Source organism: Rana temporaria, chromosome 4 (genome assembly GCF_905171775.1).
Source record: "Rana temporaria chromosome 4, aRanTem1.1, whole genome shotgun sequence".
NCBI classification, from domain to species: domain Eukaryota; kingdom Metazoa; phylum Chordata; class Amphibia; order Anura; family Ranidae; genus Rana; species Rana temporaria.
The window spans coordinates 21,180,438-21,201,837 of NC_053492.1; the positions used below are offsets into that span (position 1 = coordinate 21,180,438).

Below are 21,400 nucleotides of genomic sequence, written 5' to 3' on the forward strand. Positions count from 1 at the left end.
CTTTGTGAAATCAGAGGCCTTATCTGAAATCAACCTATGCTGAGAAAGACTGGATATTGGTGAAGTTGCCGACCTAGACACCTTTTCAGCTTTGTGATGATCTATGGCAGTGGCTCCTATTTTACAAGTAGGTCATCTCAGCATGGTCACAGATAAAGGTTCAGCCTTTCAAACAGCACTTCACTTTCCCTTAGAAGTTAATGAGCTGAAGGCTGTAAGTTGCCTGCATCTCTGTGAATATGTGGAAAAAGCTTTAACGGCATTCTGGAGAATCTCTTTAACACTTTTCACTCCACCTCTCCTGCAGGCGTTCTGCCCAATAGGCAGAGGATATCGTTATCCATGCCGCTTGGATGAAGGCAAGTCTGGGGCCGTGAGCGAGAAGACACAGCCCAGACGTAACGCACAACAGCAATCAGACTTTCCCTCCTTCCGATGGGAACAGAACAGAAGAGTGTCAGCCCCACCTATGTTGTTCCAGCAAAGCTGGGATGATATAAAGATGCCACAGGAGAATTTCAGACCGGCACCACGCAGCAGTAGCCCCCTACGAGACTATGATGAATACAAAGCTTATTGGTCCAGGCGACTTGACCTGTTTCTGCCCAATGATTGAGCAATTCACTGCAACATCATTTTAACCTCAACAGCCGAACATGAAGAACTTATTTTATTGTGAACAAACCATGGATGACTTGGAGAAAAAGTGGACTCTTCTAGAAAGAACCATCTCTGTTGGATTGTACGGCACAATTTGATGAATACAAAGCTTAGTGGTCCAAGCGTGTTGACCTGTTTCTTGGCCAATGATTGAGCAATTGGGTGCAGCATCAAATTAACCTCAACAGCCAAGCACAAAGAACTTCTTTTATTGTGACAAACCACTGGATGACTTGCGGGGAAAAAATGGACTCTTCTAGAAAGAACCATGTCGGTTCGGTTGTATTGGACAGCTTGATGAATACAAAGTTTATTAGTCCAGGCGATTTGATCTGTTTCTTGGCCAACGATTGAGCAATTGGGTGCAGCGTCATTGTAACCTCAATTGCCAAATGCTCAGAACTTGTTTTATTGTGACCAAAAACTAGACAACTTGGAGAAAAGCTAAAAAGAAAGATCTCTGTTGGACTGTACTGGACAGCTTGGCTAGAATTGATCTTTTGCTATGAAAAGTTGGTGGAATTGTAAAGTTTATTTGAACAGACCTAATGATTCTGCGTCGTTGACCACAAACAGTGGATCCTAATGTTGATCTATTTTAATAGGTGTGCAGTCATTAAATGGCAACATACTTTTTGCTGTGCAAATATCCTCGAGCAGCCTTTCTCAACACGGAGGAACCCCTAAAATAAATTTCACTTCTCTGGGAAACCCTGCCAAAAATTACTGTATTTACAGCTTATGATACCCTAGTGTGGTGGTCAGTAAGGAGAATGTTTCCTACATTGGTGGTCGGAATATTGTGTTCCTTACAGATAGCTAAAAAAAAGATCATTGCGGGTAGTGGTCATTTATCTGATGGGTAGAAATTGCTCATTGTTCAAGAAACCTCACGCATCTCTGAAGGAACCCAAGAGTTCCAAGGAACCCTGGTTGAAAAAAGCTATCCTAGAGTCTCTGGAGACATTTAAGTATTTTCTGTGAAAAGAAATTTAAGTTGGTTTATATAAAATATGTAAGCTCATTAATTTAGTGGGTTATCAGAGTTAAAGGTTACCGAGCAAACACTCCAAAAGAAAGCTGATTTTCTTCTCTATATTCACGTCCTGGAGATCTTAAAGGATTTGTAAAAGCTTCACATTTTTTTACTTTAATGCATCCTATGCATTAAGGTGAAAAAACATCCGATGCTTACAAGCCCCCCAGCCCGCCGGTTTACTTACCTGAGCCCTCGAAAGTCCAACGTCGTGAACGCGCTGACTTTTCGCCCCTGTCTTCTCAACTGTTCTCAGCTTTTCATGGGGGCGAGCGATACACTTGGTGGCTATGGCCGCCACTATATCACACGGAGCGCGCCCGCAAGCTAACCCCCTTGGCAGAGCGCTTTCCAGAACGGGGGTTGGCTCTTGCAGGGAGAAGCTGAGACAGCCGCCGAGGGACCCCAGAAGTCCAGGATCATGGCCACTCTGTGCGAAACGAGCTGCACAGTGGAGGTAAGTATAACATGTTTGTTATTTAAAAAAAAAAAAATAACCTTTACAACCGACCATAAAAAGAGTGGAGTTGGAATAACATTGGCAAATTTCTGTTGCGGACCATAGGCTGTTTGCATTATTTTTTTGTTCTGGTTGTCTCTCCTGTTTGCTAATAAATGGTCTACAATGATGAACTTCTATGAGTGCTACCTCATTGCTTGCCATACTGTTATAAAAAGAAGTACAATCTGATCATTTTCTAGTAGCATTTGTATTGCTTCTAATCCATTTCCCAGGCAGTTGATTGCCCTTCTATTTGATGTTATTTATCAAGGAAGTCTTGATCAACAGAATTGTGTTGATAGCCCCCAATCATATCAAAGCCTACAGTGGTACTGTACTTTTAGAGCATTCAACTTGGTGTCCTACATGTAGAAAGAGGAATAAGGTTTTGAGTTGGCTGTCCATTGTTTGGGAAGTGCTTCGGTATTAAAGTATTAATCCATCCAAAACGTAATATGTATGGATTCATTGAAACAGGGATCTCAACGGACACATGTCACTCCTCAATTATTTCAGGACTGAGGGTCCAATGGCTGTATATCTGTTCTGATGCCACCATAACTACCTCATATCGCGTTATCAGATGACCGCCTCCACCTCAGATATCCATTTAGAGGATTTGAGGGGTATCGTCATATGGGATTTCCCCCCTCCTGGTTCCGGGCTAGAAGAGTGCAAAATCTGTCTTGCCCATTTCAACCATGGTTATTCCATGTCATAGTTTTTTTTTATTAGCTAATCGTTATTTTTTTTTTGCACATTTCTGTACTCTCTAACATGTAATTATCCTACCAACGTTATCTAGGTTCATGCAACGTAACCTGGAAAATTTATTTGTCTCCTGTTTAATGTGAATGCAAAGGAAAATGTGAAATTACTTTTGTAGATTGTGTAACTGGATTGTGAATTAATCTTTAATGTTTTATAAACTGTTCTTTCATGGAGATATGAACCAAATAAAGCTAAAACCTTGTAGTATTATAGATTGATCATTTTAAAGTAGAACTTTTTGTAGTTTTTCTAAATCTTCCCTGTAACATATTTTTAATACTCGTTGATTCTGTCATTAGAGCCATTAACAGGGTGACATGCTGTTTATTCTGAAGTCAAATTCACCCTCAGGGCTATTGCACATGGGGGGTAAGAGCCCGTTCACCATAACCAAGTATTAAAAAGAGGATTAACTCCAGAGATAAAATAATTCTCCCGCTCTACAAGATTCTGGTCCAGCCGCACTTGGAGTATACTGTCCAATTCTGGGCACTCAGGAAGGATGTACTGGAAATGGAGCGAGTACAAAGAAGGGCAACAAAGCTAATAAAGGGTATGGAGGTAATTGGTTATGAGGAAAGGTTGTGAGCACTGAACTTATTCTCTCTGGAGAAGAGACGCTTGAAAGGGGATATGATTTCAATTTACAAATACCATACTGGTGACTCCACAATAGGGATAAAACTTTTTCGCTGAATGGAGTTTAACCAGATACATGGCCACTCATTAAAATTAGAAGAAAAGAGGTTTAACCTTAAACTACGTAGAGGGTTCTTTACTGTAAGAGCGGCAAGGACGTGGAATTCCCTTTCACAGGTGGTGGAAGCAGGCTGGGGGACACTGGAAACACAAGGCTGGAAGCAGGCTCGGAGATGCTGGGAACACAAGGCTGGAAGCAGGCTCGGAGATGCTGGGAACACAAGGCTGGAAGCAGGCTCGGAGATGCTGGGAACACAAGGCTGGAAGCAGGCTGGGGAACACTGGGAACAGAAGGCTTGAAGCAGGCTGGGGGACACTGGGTGATGCAAGGCTGGAACACTGGGAACACAGGCTGGGGGGCAACAGATGCAGGCTGGGGGACAGTGGGAACACAAGGCTGGAAGCAGGCTGAGGGACACTGGGAACACAAGGCTGGGAGCAGGCTGGGGGAAACTGGGAAGAGAAGGCTGAAAGCATTCTGGGGGACAGCAGAAGCGGGCTGGGGGGACACTGGGAACACTGGGCTGGAAGCAGGCTTGGGGGACACTGGGAAGAGAAGACTGGAAGCAGGCTGGGGGACATTGGGAACACTAGGCTGGAAGCAGGCTGGGGGACACCGGGAACACGAGGCTGGAAGCAGGCTGGGGGACACCGGGAACACTAGGCTGGAAGCAGGCTGGGGGCCACCGGGAACACTAGGCTGGAAGCAGGTTGGGGGACACCTGAAACACAAGGCTGAAAGCAGGCTCTGGGTACACTGGGAAGAGAAGGCTGGAAGCAGGCTGGGGGGACACTGGGAAGAGAAGGCTGGAAGCAGGCTGGGGGGACACTGTGAAGCGAAGGCTGGAAGCAGGCTGGGGGGACACTGTGAAGCGAAGGCTGGAAGCAGGCTGGGGGGACACTGTGAAGCGAAGGCTGGAAGCAGGCTGGGGGACACTGGGAAGACTAGGCTGGAAGCAGGCTGGGGGACACTGGGAACACTAGGCTCGAAGCGGGCTGGGGGACATTGGGAACACTAGGCTGGGTGATGCTGGGAACACTAGGCTGGAAGCAGGCTGGGGGACACCGGGAACACTAGGCTGGAAGCAGGTTGAGGGACACCTGGAACACAAGGCTGGAAGCAGGCTGGGGGACACCTGGAACACAAGGCTGGAAGCAGGCTCTGGGGACACTGGCAAGAGAAGGCTGGAAGCAGGCTGGGGGGACACTGGGAAGAGAAGGCTGGAAGAGGGCTGGGGGACACTGGGAAGACTAGGCTGGAAGCAGGCTGGGGGACACTGGGAAGACTAGGCTGGAAGCAGGCTGGGGGACACTGGGAACACTAGGCTCGAAGCGGGCTGGGGGACATTGGGAACACTAGGCTGGGTGATGCTGGGAACACTAGGCTGGAAGCAGGCTGGGGGACACCTGGAACACAAGGCTGGAAGCAGGCTGGGGGACACCTGGAACACAAGGCTGGAAGCAGGCTCTGGGGACACTGGCAAGAGAAGGCTGGAAGCAGGCTGGGGGGACACTGGGAAGAGAAGGCTGGAAGCGGGCTGGGGGGACATTGGGAACACAAGGCTGGAAGCAGGCTGGGATACACACTAGAAAGCGGTGTGGACCCCTCGAGACACAGGTACACAATAGAAGCATTGTTGGAGAACAGAAGTGGTCTGGCTTCGAGTATGTGACATGTTGCTCGAACACCGAGAAGCACACAGGCAGGCCATTTAGGGTAAGGTGACAAGATTTTTTAAATGAAATCCGGGGACATTTTTTTTGTTACTAGTAATGGCGGCAATCGGCGACTCTCTGCGTGTTGCCGCCCACCTCACAGCCTGTCAAGTCTTACTCTCTGGGCCCCGGCTACTACTGGGTGGGAAGGGGAGGAAGATCACTCCACCAGGGAAGGCAAGGAGATAAGCAGGCAGGCAGCTGACTGGGACTTGAGCCAAGGCAGAAGAACATGCGAGCGAAGCTGAAGAAATATTCCCTCCGATCCCACCAACACATGATCATCAGAAAGAGGCACAGATAATGTAAAAAAATACACCCCCCCTAAGCTAGTAGGAGTGGTGGAGTAGGGGTGTGTAATTCAGAATAGGTCTTTTTAATTCTGCACTGACTGTCTTTGAAATTGCTCCAGCCCCTGTTCCAATCCAGGGACTAAACTGGGGACAGACTTGGTCCGGGGACAGGTTCCTCAATCCGGGGACTGTCCCCTGAAACTGGAGATGTCTGGTCACCCTAATTTAGGGCAGAGTCTGGAGACGGAGTGGCTGTGGTGCTGGCTGCGTGAAAGTGAGAGAAAACCTGACACTCAAGCATAGAGCTTGTGGGTGTGACATATAATTGCCCCTCCCACAAGGCCATAGAATGCGTTTCTCAGACAGCCGGTCTCTTCAATCATCTCACTTCATATCCATGGAATGGGGATTTATACAGCCAGTGACCATGCAAAAAGAAAATCTCAGTTTTCAGTTGAATTGACTTTTAAGCAGTCATATTGTACATATTCAGATTTTAATGTTCTAAAGTGTTCTAAACACACTAACTTCTTTTTTTTATTGGATTCTATGAGGTGGCTGAAATTTCAACAGTTTTATAATATTGCTTTGCATCCGGAGCCAGATTCCCTGCCTCTCTCTCACCTGCTGTGAAAATGTATTCATTACTTTTTATATCCACATAAAGGGCATTTCCTCCTTTTAACCTGCGTCAGGAAGCAGCATTTTACATCCAGGCTTGAGTCAGAGCTGGCGTCCTGCCGAGATCACAATGATACTTGTCTCATCTCCGGCCTGCCTGACAACTGAGCATCCATTAACATGTGGCCTGATTCTCAACTAATTACAGATATGGGGCCCGGTCTGTGACTCGCATTGAGCTTCTGACTGGACTCTGAATACAGAGGACCTTTAGTGGAGGGAGCAAGCTGTTTATTGATGCAGAATTTCATTTCCTAAACGTTAAATTAATAAAATGTCAGAGAGCTTGCTGTAGCATACAAAAAGCAACTAAAGCTGACTAGTACAACTTTAGTTATTTCTGTAGGTTAACTCTCCGTCCTGCTTCCTCAAAGGTTGCTAGTGAGCATTCAAGATAGCCATCACTCCACCATATGAGAAAGCCAACATCCAATCATGATGCACTGTATGGCCAAAAGATTGACCATCACACCTATATATAGGCCAAAGTATGCGGCCCTTCCTCTAAAAAAGAATTGTTTTATGTATTTCCAGTGAAGGTTATTGTGAACACTACATCATGCAAAGACTTTTTAGACCCAATCCAAGGCAGCCAAATAACCAGGCTGGCTGTTCAAAACCGGAACGCAGGCCAAACTTTGGACATGCCTGGTCTAAAGTATATCCATGTATTAACTATCGGGAACGTGGCGGGTTCCACAACTTTCACACCACCCACCATGTTCTTAGACAATCAGCACCTGCCTTGGGTCATTGCATGGTGATTTGATTAAGGTGTCTATATAAATGATACTCATTGGAGCTAAAGATGTGGCCTGGATAAGCTAGGAAACATCTTTAACATCACAGAACAAGGCAAACTGAATGTGAGTAACTACTATATATACAGTGACCTGGAGCAATTAGAACCTCCACAGATATATCTATGGCCAGTCAGTTTTTTTTTTTTTTTTTTTTGCCATTTGTGTCTTATTGAGAGTTCCTATCATAAATGTGACAAGAAATGAAGAAGAAATCTTTCCAAAATAAGAAGTCGTCCCCTTTTAGCTGTAACTGGAACAATGATTGAAGATTTCACTTGTATTTCTGTGAAAACCCAACATTTTGGGGATTTTCCACTTGTGGCGATGGTCACCAAGACAAATGCAGGGTGTGAGCCCCCACAATGAAGTTACAACCAACAATAAAATAGTGACAGGGGCTTTAACTCTTCTTTACAGCATCCAAAAGTAAAAGCTGATCTTAAAGTGGAGTTCCACCCAAAAGTGCAAGCTCCACTTGTTTGCAAACCCCCCATCCACTGCCACATTTGGCACTTTTTTGGAGAGGGGGGGTACCCTGGTCTTGGCAGGTACCCTCTCCCACTTACAGCTCAGATCACTGTGGCGATCTGACCCGGATGTTTAGCCCCCCCTTCCTTCCCCTGCAGTCTTCTGGGTCACAACACAGGTCTTCACTTTGTTTCCCTTACTAGAGATGCCGGGGTTCTGTCAAATTAGCCAACTGGTCAAAAGCTTCAACCGCGTCACTTCTGGTTTATTTAAACCATCAGTAATTGGAGATTTTGACAAATTGCTGTTTGGACACAACACCAGGAACCGAATGCAGTCCAGTACAGGAAGATTTAGCTGTTTTAACAGCACAGCGGCTAACAAAGACAAAGTTGCCGTCGCCTTGGGGGCGGTCATTTTGTTGGCTAGTATCGGAGCGAAGTAACAATCCGCTCATAATAGCATGCACCGCACCCAATTTGTTTGCTGGTGTTTTGTCCAATTACAAAATCTCCAATTACTGATGGTTTAAAGCAGGGGTGCCCAACCTTTTTAAGAGCCAGGTCCACTTAAGCAACTTGGTAACCAGTCGCGGCCCACAATGAGCGGAGCGGACAGATGACCGGTCACAGCTACTCTATAGGCCCTCCGATCCACCCAGATGGAAGGGGACAAACGTTTTTTGGATTGGAGGGCATAAACGGACATCTGTCGCTCTGTAGTGGTGAATTGAGGGTCCCATTTGGTTGGGCTGATCGTGTGAAAAGGGCTTAAGACTGCTTTCACACTGCGGTTTACCTATACCGCGAGTGCAGCTGTCTATCCTGTGGGTTAGCTGAACTTTGCCATAGACTCCGCCTGTGGCAAAAGCCGGCGCTGTAGAGGAAGCATCGGCTTATGGGGCTCTGCTCTGCAGTCGCTTTCTTCCTCTACCACCAGCTTCTTATCACAACACTGATGCTGTGGTATGGCGGGTTGGCAACCTGCAATCTTTGCTTGCCAATTCGCCATTCCAATACAGGAGGTGGCGGGCCACTGGTTGACCACCCCTGGTTTAAAGAAACTGGAAGTCAAGTAGTTGGAGTTTGACGAGCTGGCTATTTTGACAGAACATTGGCACCTGAAGACAATTGAAGAATCGGCTCAGGTGACAACATCGCTGGATCACTGTAACTGTTGACTTTTATTTTTTCAGGGGGGGCTGGAGCTCCTCTTTAATAGAAGTGGTGGCTGTAGTTTTTTAAAAATATTTACCTTTTAAAAAAAATACTCATGTTCAAATTGCATTTTAAAAGACAGCAGAGCTTATATTAAACTTTTAATCACAAATCACTTTTTACCCTTCCAGGAGGTGGCAGTGAAAGAGCAATTATCGGGGAAAGGAAAGCTACATCGGAGGAGTTTAAGTTCACCTAATGTTCACAGAGTAAGTTCTTTTAACTTTTTATTTATTTTATTTTATTTTTTTACTGCAAACGCCCAAATCTTTTATTCGCACAAATAAAAGAAAAAAACAACCTTTTTCCCTTTCACAGCATTGCCCATGCTATGCCTGCTTTTTTGACAAATGCTGCACAAACTGTTCAATCCAAAAATAAAAACTTTTTTTTTATATATAAAATAAAAATAAAATTCTAATGTTAACAGCCAAGCGAAGTAAATTGTCCAAAACCGTCTGATCCAATTATTGCGTGTGCCGCTCTCTCTTTGTACAGCCAGGTCTCCTATAGGCCTTGACCTCCACAGTATATCCATCACTGAAATAAAACATTTTCAGTGGCATGGATGGAATAATAATAATTTTAATGCATTCATTATCATATTATATCAAACCTACATGAAGTACAGAGATCACTGAAAGCATCAAATTACAGTCCCAGTAAAATAAATGTAGGAAATACACTTCATTTGGAATGTTATTCTCTTGAAAGCTGCTCTCTGCTCGGCTTCTGTGAAGTTAAAGGATGACATATGGTTTTACTCTGGCAAAGTCATCTAAAAGGGAAGGAATGGGGAGTACGGGGGTGGGGGTGTTATCAGATGGAGGCTGAGCTTCTGCATAGGAGACAAAAGAAAAATATATTTGCATTTCTCTTAAAGTAAATGACAAGGTTTGACGGAAAAATTCTCTCAACGTCTTTCTACCCTCTTCAATACAAAGATCCAGGTCTCCCCTTCCAGCAGGTCAATACTTATAATTTCTGATGGCTCTGGTCTCCTGCAATGTTTGCCGTCCAGCTGGTAAAAATCTGGTGTCGGGCAGTCTGTGCATGTTCATTAACAGGCCATAGACTTGAAAAAATAACTCCCTCTATGCCTCCTCAATGCAAGACTTGGGTCCCTCCCGTCCATACTTACCATTTTTGATGGCTCTGGTCTCCTACAATGTCTGCAGTCCATTTGGTAAAAATCTAGTGTCGGGCAGTCTGTGCATGTTCATTAACAGGCCATAGATTTGAAAAAAGAACTTCCTCTATACCTCCTCAATACAAGAATTGGGTCCCTCCCATCCATACTTACCATTTCTGATGGCTTTGGTCTCCTACAATGTCTGCAGTCCATTTGGTAAAAATCTAGTGTCGGGCAGTCTGTGCATGTTCATTAACAGGCCATTAGGCTTGAAAAAAGAACTCCCTCTATGCCTCCTCAATGCAAGACTTGGGTCCCTCCCGTCCATACTTACCATTTCTGATGGCTTTGGCTTCCTACAATGTCTGCAGTCCAGTTAGTAAAAATCTAGTGTTGGGCAGTCTTTGCCTGCTTATTAAAGCCCCAAAGACTTGAAAAAATAACTCCCTCTATACCTCCCTAGCCTCCTCAATACAAAGATCCAGGTCTCCCCTTCCAGCAGGTCCATACTTACCATTTCTGATAGCTCTGGTCTCCTACAATGTCTGCAGTCCAGCTGGAAAAAACTGTGTGGGGAAGCCTGTGCTTGTTTATTAATGCGCCAAAGACTTGGAAAAAAGAATTCCATCTATGCCTTCTTAGCCTCTTTAATACAAATATCCATTCCCCCCCCTCCTTTCCAGCAGGTCCTTGCTTACCATTTCTGATGGCTCTGGTCTCCTACAATGTCTGCAGCCCAGCTGGTAAAAATCTAGTGTCGGGCAGCCTGTGCCTCAATAACGCACCAAAGGCCTTCCCTCTATGCTTCCCTAGCCTCCGTAATACAAAGCTCTGGGTCTCCCCCCCCCCCCCCCATTCCAGCAGGTCCAAACTTAATATTTCTGATAGCTCTGGCTTCCTACAACATCTGGGGTCCAGCTGGTAAAAATCTAGTGTCGGGCAGTCTGTGTATATTCAATAACAGGCCATAGATTTGAAAAAAGAACTCCCTCAATACCTCCTCAATATAAGACCTGGGTCCCTCTCGTCCATACTTACCATTTCTGATGGCTCTGGCCTTTTGCAACGTCTGCAGTATAGCTGGTAAAAACCTAGGGGCAGATCCACAAAAGGATTACGCCGGCGTATCTATTGATACGCCGGCGTAATTTTAAAATTCCTGTGTCGTATCTTTGTTTTGTATCTACAAAACAAGATACAACGGCATCTCGGCTCAATCCGACAGGCGTACGTCTTAGTACGCCGTCGGATCTTAAGGTGCAATATTTCGGCGGCCGCTAGGTGGCGTTACCGTCGAATTCCACGTCGAGTATGCAAATTAGCTATTTACGGCGATCCACGAATGTACGTCCGGCCGGCGCATTTTTTTACGTCGTTTTCGTTCGGCTTTTCCCGGCATATAGTTAAAGCTACTGTTATGAGGCGTACTCAATGTTAAGTATGGCCGTCCTTCCCGCGTAGAAATTTGACATTTTTACGTCGTTTGCGTAAGTCGTTCGCGAATAGGAATTTGCGTAGAATGACGTCACCGTCGGAAGCATTGGCTTTTTTTTTTTAAATTGCTTCGGTAGACAAGTGGTTAGACATGGCCAGATTTACCATTAGGCATCGTAGGCCTATAGGCAGATACAAAGTGGCGACTTTCCCTGTATTGCCCACAGATTATTTATTTTTTTCGGGGTAGAATGCAGTCACCACCTAACATATGCTCCATTTTACATTATTTCATATTATTGCACTTTGTCATAATAGCCTAAGCCCCAACAGGACCGACAAAGACAATAAAATGTTCTTTGCAAGAGGTGTTTGTGTGTCAAACGTTGTGTTTCTATGGGTTCTGATGATGGAAATCCAGTTTTGGCTTTAAATTAACAGGTTAATATATTTACAATTTGGCTAATTGTTTGTGTTTTTTCTCTTTCCAGCTATCAGGCAGCCGACAGGACCTGGGAGGTCATCAAAGCCTGGCTAATAACAGGGTAAGCGCTTGGAGAAATAGATCTTTCCAGAGGGGTGGGCAGCAGGAAAAAATGGCAAACTCTGTGACTCTCGGTTACATCAGGCTTTTAAAAGTCTACAAATGCCCAAAGGGATATAGTTGAAGTGCTAAGATCATACGCTACTTTAGAAGGCATCATCCCAAAATCATAAATGTACCAAAATTTAAATAGTAGGGACTTTGATTATACCTTCGATAGTGAAAATCAAAATCAGTAAACCAAATGCAATAAAATGTAAATTTTATTACAAAATCTCATATTAAAAATGGCCCACGGAGGCCTGCAAAGCAATAAAATACCATACAGTGCAAAGAACTCAATCAAGGGTACAGTGAGGTCAACAGTTGGTCTACACATTTCATGGGATAATCCACTTCATCAGACTTTTTTGAGGCTTGAATGGTCCTGATGAAGCAGGTATTCCTGTGAAATGTGTAGACCAACTATTGACCACATTGTACGCTCGATTGAGTCCTTGGCACTGTATTGTATTTTATTGCTTTAATGAGAAGTTTCGACTGTCTTTCCTGATTTGCATGCTTGTCCGAGACTAGAAACCTCAGGCCTCGTACACACCACCGGATCTATCCGCTGGAATTGATCCGCGGATCAGTTCCAGCGGATAGATCCGGTGGTGTGTACGTCTGAGCGGACATTTATCGGCGGATAAAATTCCAGCCGATGGATTTCCAGCGGATAAAAATTTCTTAGCATGCTAAGAAATCTATCCGCTGGAATCCTGTCCAGCTGATTGATCCGGTGGTCTGTACAGACTCACCGGATCAATCCGTCCGCTCCTCTCACTCGCATGCGTCGTAATGATTCGACGCATGCGTGAAAGTCTTTATCTTCCAGCGTCTCGCACGTCACCGTGTCATCATCGCGGCGACGGCGCGGCACGTCACCGCGGATGGATTCCGCGTGGATTTCGATCATATGGTTAGTACAACCATCAGATCAAAATCTGCCAGAGGATTCATCTGCTGGAACGGTCCGGAGGACCGTTTCCAGCGGATAATCCTCTCGTGTGTACGGGGCCTAAAGTATTGAAGGCAATGGGCCAGCCTGGCAGCCAGGGAGGCAATGTGCCAGCCTGGCAGCCAGGGAGGCAATGGGCCAGCCTGGCCTCCAGCGAGGCAATGGGCCAGCCTGGCCTCCAGCGAGGCAATGGGCCAACCTGGCCTCCAGCGAGGCAATGGGCCAACCTGGCCTCCAGCGAGGCAATGGGCCAACCTGGCCTCCAGCGAGGCAATGGGCCAACCTGGCCTCCAGCGAGGCAATGGGCCAACCTGGCCTCCAGCGAGGCTATGGGCCAGCCTGGCAGCCAGGGAGGCAATGGGCCAGCCTGGCAGCCAGGGAGGCAATGGGCCAGCCTGGCAGCCAGGGAGGCAATGGGCCAGCCTGGCAGCCAGGGAGGCAATGGACCCAACCTGGCAGCCAGGGAGGCAATGGACCCAACCCGGCAGCCAGGGAGGCAATGGACCCAACCCGGCAGCCAGTGAACCAGTAAACATCTGCAGATTAATGCAGCTCTGCATTCATTATTACATAATTGTACTGTCTTTAATACTAACAGTTTACATGATTTTGACCTGGTATCAGCCTTTTGCAATCCCTGCATAGCAATTCTCAGACTGAGAGAGGGAGAAGCAACAAAAGGAGCCTGTAACTTTTGTGGCAAGGCAAATTGGAGGAGAGAGCAGAGTGACAGAAGGATGAACTCATCAGTGTGCTGCTTCTCATTTTTATTGTCCAATCACATGCTCAGGAAGAGACAAGACCCGTAAGTGTCATTTAACTGCAACATAAAAACATCAGGTTTCCTGCCCTGCCAGTACAGACAGAACTGTGCTATGTGGCAGAACTGCTCAAATATCAGGACTGGATGGACATCAACACAAATCCTTTAGCAGGACTGTTTAAAAAAATGCACCCTTGTATGTAATTCATCTGTGTATTTAGTGTTTTGCCTGGAGTTCAGTTTTAATGAATTTGGAAGAATGAGACTCCTAATGACAACAGAAGGTGAGCAGCCCCGAGGTCGTGTGTAGCAACCGGAGGATTTTCAGCTTGCTGCCACCCATCCAATACCATATTGTCAGAGTCAGGCGGACTGACCCTTTAATAATTGTGCAGATTCAGTTTGTTCCAAAAATCAATCGGCAGATTGGCTCCGAAAGGGAAAAAAAAGTCAAGCACTTCACAATAAAAGGGAGCATTTTGTCTTTCCCGACTCTCTACTTGAAGTTCCTTCATCGATACGGTTACAGGAAAGGTGGAATTTGTCTCACTACGAAACCATTTATCACTCCGGTGCTGAAGACAGGTAGTCAATCATTCAAATAAAGTCTGCTGCAGGCTGTCTGGAGCTCAGACCCATTGTACCATCTCCAGACTTTTCGCCGTTCTTCCTACCCTTGGCCACTAGATGGGGCAATGGATGAGCCTCCAGCTGTAGAATGTTCGGTTGGAGGGGGGCGAAAGGTCTGTTAGAAAAACTTGGGCAGAAATATTTGCAGCTGTGAATAATATAAAACATTATACCCAGCTTTGTTTGATGTTTTATATTTCTTATGATATTTCGAGTCAGCAGATTAGTGCTGCAGTCCACTTTTAAAACCATGTGGTGCGAATGACGTTTATGGCCAACTTTGTTGACTTTTTGACAACAAATGTCAGACGGACCTGTTTTAGCGGACAATCCGACCGTGTTTACGCTACATCGGACAACCTTTTTCTCTTTCATCGGACAAACTTTCCAGCAACAAATGTCCAATGGAGCAAAATCTTATCCTATCTAAAGTCCAAAGTACAAACACGCATGCTCAGAATCAATGCTAAAGATCAGCCAACAATAGCAGAAGTTGCCCACAGGGTGGCGGTAAAGAGCTGAAAAAACACGTGATTTAGTGAAAGTTGTCTGCCGTGTGTATGCAGAACAAGTTCACGGCCAACGCCCTTCGGACAGAAATCCACGGAAAAGTCAGATGGAAGTCCGGTCGTGTTTATGAGGCTTTACTTAGATTGTTTAAATATGAAAGCATTATTATAACATAATATATACTGTGCAGTCAAAGGTTTGTGGACACCTATAACGCCTACTGAATGGGCAAAATATGTGGATCCCCCTTTCAAATTAAGTTCAGGCGTTTCCAGTGAATACTACGTCACACAAAGACACTGGAGACAATTGTACTCTTCCAATCTTGCGGTTATAGTTTGAGGAAGACCTTTTTTTGTTCCAGAATGACTGTGCCCCTCTGGCCAAAGCATGTCTTTATGGAGTTTTCTTTCTACAGTTTTGCTGAGAAGGACCTGGAGTGGCCTGTAAAGAGTCCTGACCTCAATCCCAGTGAATACCTTTTGGGATGAATTGAAATGCCAGTTGGGGGCAAGGTCTTCTCATCCAACATCAGTACCAGATCCCTTTTGGATAAATTGAAATGCCCATTGCGAGTCATATCTTATCCAATGTCACTACCTGACCTCAACCCTACTGAACACCTTTGGGATGAAATGGAATGCTAGTTGTGAGCCAGGTCTTCTCATCCAACATCAGAACCTGTCCTCAAACCTACTTGAACACCGTTGGGATGATTTGGAATGGCATTTGTAGGCCAGGGCTTTTCATCCAACATCAGTGCCTGACCTCACAAATGGGCACAAATTCCCACAGACTTTATGGATTGACCATGGATTTGGAATGGCGTGTCCCGTTGCAGTTTGGGGTGGAGGGACTGGAGTGGACTACACAGAGGCCTGACCTCAACCCTGCTGAACTCCTTTGGAATGAACTGGAATGCCCCTTGGTGACCCAGATCTTCTCATCCAACATCACTACTTGACCTCAACCCTACTTGAACACCTTTTAGGATGAATTGAAAGGATGAATGTAATCATGTCTTCTCATACAACATCCACACCTGTCCTCAGCCCTACTGAACATGCTTGGGATGAATTGTAATGACATTTGTGGGCCAGGTCTTCTCATCCAACATGAGTACTGGACCTCAACCCTACTTGAACAGCTTTGGGATGAATGAACACTGATCGTTAGCCAGGTCTTCTCATCCAACGTCACTACCTGACCTCAACCATACTGAACACCTTTAGAATGAATTGAACGCCCTTTGTAAACCAGGTCTTCTCATCCAACCTCGGTGCCAGACCTCAACCCTACTGAACAGCTGACCACCTTTGGGATGAATTGGAATGCCAACTGTTACTCAGGTCTTCTCATTCAACATCAGTACCTGACCTCAACCCTACTTGAACACCTTTGGGATGAATTGGAAGGATGATTGTGATCCAGGTCTTCTCATACAACATCTGTACCTGTCCTCAACCCTTCTGAACATGCTTGGGATGGATTGGAACGACATTTGTGGGCCAGGTCTTATAGAATATGGGTACCTGACCTCAACCCTACTTGAAAACTGTTGGGATAAATTGGAACAATGATTGTGAGCCAGGTCTCCAATGTCAGTACCTGACTCCAACCCTACTTGAACGCCTTTGGGATGAATTTGAACACCATTTGTGAGCCAGGTTTTCTTATCCGACATCAGCACCTGACCTCACAAATGGGCACATATTCCCACAGAAATCCTGCCCAGTAGCGTGAAGGCTGCTACAGCTGTAAAGGGGACCACTCCTTATTAATGGCCATGGATTTGGAATGGAGTGTCCCATTCCAGTTTGGTGTGGAGAAACTGGAGTGTCCTGCACAGAGCCCTGACCTTAACCCTACTGAACACCTTTGGGATGATTTGAATGCTGATTGTTAGCCAGGTCTTCTCATCCAACAACACTACCTGACCTTAACCCTACTGAACATAGTTACATAGTTAGTCAGGTTGAAAAAAGACACAAGTCCATCCAGTTCAACCATAAAAATAAAATAAAAATACACCTTTGAACACCTTTGGTATAAATTGAAACAGTGATTGTCCGCACAAATGGGCACACATTTCTCACGTTGGTGGCAGTGGAAGTGTTAAATGGATGCCATTACAGTACTATAATCTTACGGAGCCCAAAATCAGGTAATAGAGAACCGGCTGCCTTATAAACCCTGTTATCCTGAGGACAACTTTTGGGATGAACCTGTGGCCAGGCTTTGTGCATTCAAGGATTTCCATATGCTTAAAGGGGAGTTCCAGCCATTTGTATGTTTATTAAAAGTCAGCAGCAACAAAAAGTGTAGCTGCTGGCTTTTAATAAACAGGCACTTACCTGCTCCAGCGCTCCAGCGACGCGCCGGCCGGGGCTCCGCTCCTCTCCCCCCCTCCCCGGCAGGCGTCTTCATCTTCAGTGTGGGCACCCGGCCGTGACAGCTTTCGGCTTCACGGCCGGGCACCCACTGCGCGAGCGGCGCGGCACTGCGCATGCGAGCGGCGCGGCCCGGCGCCGCGCCCTGTAATTGGCCAGGAGATCGCCTAGGACCTGTGACGTGTCCTAGGCGATCGCCTACAGCAGCCACTTCCTGAAGGCGACTAAGCTTAGTCGCCTACAGGAAGGAGGAAGTGGGACAGGAAGTCCCACTCGTGCTGAAGCCCCCACTCCCCCCCAAAAAAATTACATGCCAAATGTGGCATGTAAGGGGGAGAGGAGTGGGTTAAGAGGAAGTTCCAAATTTCGGTGGAACTCCTCTTTAACAAGCAATAAATCAGATTTAACGCAAAGCCCTCACTGACCTCTCTAGCTGCAATCACTGTGGAACAAATCATGATCAAAGTTCACAGCAGAAACACTGAATTTCAAGTCTCTCAGAAGCACAAATCATCCTGCTCCTGCTCTGTTTTTATATTGGAGATTAGGGAGTTGCATGTCACTGCTGGAAGCAGGGGCTGAGTTGGCTTGGAGAACGTCTTCAGTGCTTCTGCTGTGTATATTTAAAGCTGATGTTTAATCTGCTTATATTTTTGCTTTTTCCTGAGCCTTCCTCCCCCATCAATAACATTCTAATAAAATTATTAAATCCTTTCCATTTTAATGATACTTTTTAGACCCTTTTATGCAATGCAGGCTGATTATGGCTGGTGGGGGGAGCCAGCAGGGTGCTGTACATAGTACTCCTCCTAAGAGCCCTCAGCCTTGATAACATTTAGTGGGCTCCCTCATGAAGAGTTATGCATTTATCAAAATGCATTGATGGACGTGTTTGTCTAAAGATGTGGGTATTCCTAAGGCATGCTGTATTTGCATGTAGTCTACCCTGGTTGACATCACATATGATGCTAAGCCCCTATGATTGAATTATATAGCCAATGAAGGACGTCTAGGGCCAGCCAATGAAGGACGTCTAGGGCCAGCCAATGAAGGACGTCTAGGGCCAGCCAATGAAGGACGCCTAGGGCCAGCCAATGAAGGACGCCTAGGGCCAGCCAATGAAGGACGCCTAGGGCCAGCCAATGAAGGACGCCTAGGGCCAGCCACTAAAGCCTGGTACACACCATTAATTATTTTTCATTCAACCCAGCAGAAGAGCTCCGGAGAAGCCACTGTACCAACTATGCAATGTTTGTTAGTAGAGCAATCTCCCCCACTGATCTATTGTGTTCTGACAGGGGGACGCCCAACCAGAACACACTGATCAGCAGACCTTTTTCAGTCATGCCCCTGGCTGGCTTTTGTTGGACCAGCTGCCCTACACACGGGGTGAATTTCAGCCCGTTTCTATTTAACCGGCCGATGCTGCCCAATATTTCCCTACACACGGGGTGAATTTCAGCCCGTTTCTATTTAACCGGCCGATGCTGCCCAATATTTTCCAGTGTGTATGGCCCTTAAAATTAAGTTTAGGACTAGGCAATAAACCTGATATAGGGCTAGCCAGTAAAAGTGATCTGGGCGAGCCAGTAAAAGTGATCTGGGCTAGCCAATTGACATCGCCTAGGGCTAGCCAAGGAATGACGCCTAGGGCTAGCCAAGGAACGACGCCTAGGGCCAATTAACGGCGCCTAGGGCTAGCCAAGGAACAACGTCCAGGGCTAGGCAAGGAACGACGCCTAGGGCCAATTAACGGCGCCTAGGGCTAGCCAAGGAACGACGTCCAGGGCTAGCCAAGGAACGACGTCCAGGGCTAGCCAAGGAACGACGTCCAGGGCTAGCCAAGGAACGACGTCCAGGGCTAGCCAAGGAACGACGTCCAGGGCTAGCCAAGGAACGACGTCCAGGGCTAGCCAAGGAACGACGCCCAGGGCTAGCCAAGAAACGACGCCCAGGGCTAGCCAAGAAACGACGCCCAGGGCTAGCCAAGAAACGACGCCCAGGGCTAGCCAAGAAACGACGCCCAGGGCTAGCCAAGAAACGACGCCCAGGGCTAGCCAAGGAACAGCGCCCAGGGCTAGCCAAGAAACGACGTCCAGGGCTAGCCAATGCAATAAGTGTGGGGTACCCAAACTTTTTCATACGGATCTGTTATGCTGTTAAAGGTGATCCTGCTTAAGCAACGCCAACAAAACACATTTTGTTTTTCATGCCAACAAAGGAATATTCTCTGCCTGCACAGCGGGGTGCCTGATTTAACAACGCACAGCCTAAAAATACATCGCTGGCTGTAGTTACTTTCCTGTTTTATGTCCCTTCTACTCTCGGCTAATGCTGTCCAAATATCTCCTTGAGTGCAGCAATCTCCTCCTCTCCTCCTTCTCATTATGAGCACATCTCCTCTCAGACCTGCTTTCAAGACTCGGCTCCTCGCAGGAACATTCTGCTCAGAAGAACATGTATTTCTCATCCCAGGGGTGCTTTTCTAAATGGAATTTACTGCATAAATTTTATTATGACAGTAAACCATTCTGTCCTCTAACAAGAGAAAGGGAGAGGCTGGCTACGGTCAGGCTTCGCCTAACGTTTCCTCCATTTTAAACCGGCAATTTGTCCTGTCACTGGGAGCGATTAGGAGATTTGTTTGACGTGCCCGATGTGCGCAGGAGCGGCGGGATTGTCCCCAAGGTGAACGGAGCTGTTGGAATGGATAATGCGGTTTGAAAATGAGACACAATGGCAAAAAAAAAAGAAAAGTCTACAGCTTTGTGAACTTCTGTGTCGCCTCAGCAGCCGCAGCTCTCCTAGAGTCTAAGTTGGAACAAAACTCAACAATGTGCGTTATTTTAGTTGTCGGGATGTGTTTGAGGGTTTAAAGTGTTTGTAAGCCCTGAGGGCCCATTTACACTTAAGTGGTCTGTTGCAGTTGCGTTAATTCACATGCATTAACACGCCACAGTGAATGAAAAAAATGCGTATTTAACTCCGCGCACCACAATGTATAGTGTTGTGGTGCACTGCTGTACATTGGGCTCTACGACTGTGAGCTAAACCAAGTACTCGCCGATACCAATTACCGATAAAATTTGCGTCCGAATGTGACGGTGTTTCGTCACATGCGGCTACCCATCTCATCTTGCTACGGAAGTGACATTCCGCCGAGAAATTTCGCACTGCGCATGTGCGATGCGTTCCAAACGATTTGCGACAATACGGAGCAGTGAAACCGTCAGATAATGTCACGGAAGTGACGTTATAGACAATACAAACACTGGGCTATGCGTTCCAAGACTAATACTTCCCCTGTTATCTAGTGTCTCCAGTACTGCCAGCTATCCCTGCACAACCCAAAGCAACCTGTGGTGTTAGGTTCTGCATTGCTGGTACTTGTAGTGCTTATCCAGAGCAACCTGTGACGACAGATCCTGCTATGCTGGGACTTGTAGTGCCTCTAAAGATGCCACCTGTCCTTGGACTGCCCTATACAATCCAGGGCACCCAGTGCTGTTTATCCTGCCATGCTGGGACTTGTAGTGCCTCTAGAGCAGAGATCCTCAAACTACGGCCCTCCAGTTATTGCGGAACTACACATCCCATGAGGCATTGTAAAACTCTGACATTCACAGATATGACTAGGCATGATGGGAATTGTAGTTCCTGAACAACTGGAGGGCCATAGTTTGAAGACCCATGCTCTAGAGCTTTCAGCTGCCCCATTACAAGGCAGGGCAACCTGTGGTGTTAGGTCCTGCTAGGCTGAGACTTGTATTACCCCTAGAGCTCTAAGCTGCCCCACTACAAGCCAGGGCAACCAGCAGTTCTGGAGACACTACAAGTCCCGGTATTGGGTTATACAGGAAAGCTGGCAGTTCTGGAGACACTACAAGTCCCAGCATGGCATGATAATCACCACTGGTTGCCCTGCCTTGTATAGGGCAGTCCAAGGACAGCTGGCATCTTTAGAGGCACTACAAGTCCCAGCATTGCAGGATATATCGTAACAGGTTGCTCTGGATAAGGCACTACAAGCACCAGCAATGCAGAACCTAACCCCACAGGTTGCTTTGAGTTGTACAGGGACAGCTGGCAGTTCTGGAGACACTAGGTAACAAGGGAAGTATTAATCTTGGAACGCATAGCCCAGTGTTTGT

General features: G+C 46.4%; 1 protein-coding gene across 1 annotated transcript in view; it reads left to right on the forward strand.

The window, feature by feature from the left end:
• KIF13B (kinesin family member 13B) overlaps positions 1–21,400 on the forward strand; it is a 375,782-nt gene that overhangs the window by 301,426 nt on the left and 52,956 nt on the right. Inside the window, exons 34-35 of the mRNA XM_040348102.1 lie at positions 8,978–9,055; positions 11,904–11,957. Of these exons, the coding sequence (XP_040204036.1) occupies positions 8,978–9,055; positions 11,904–11,957 (132 nt within the window). The remainder of the gene's footprint in view (positions 1–8,977; positions 9,056–11,903; positions 11,958–21,400) is intronic.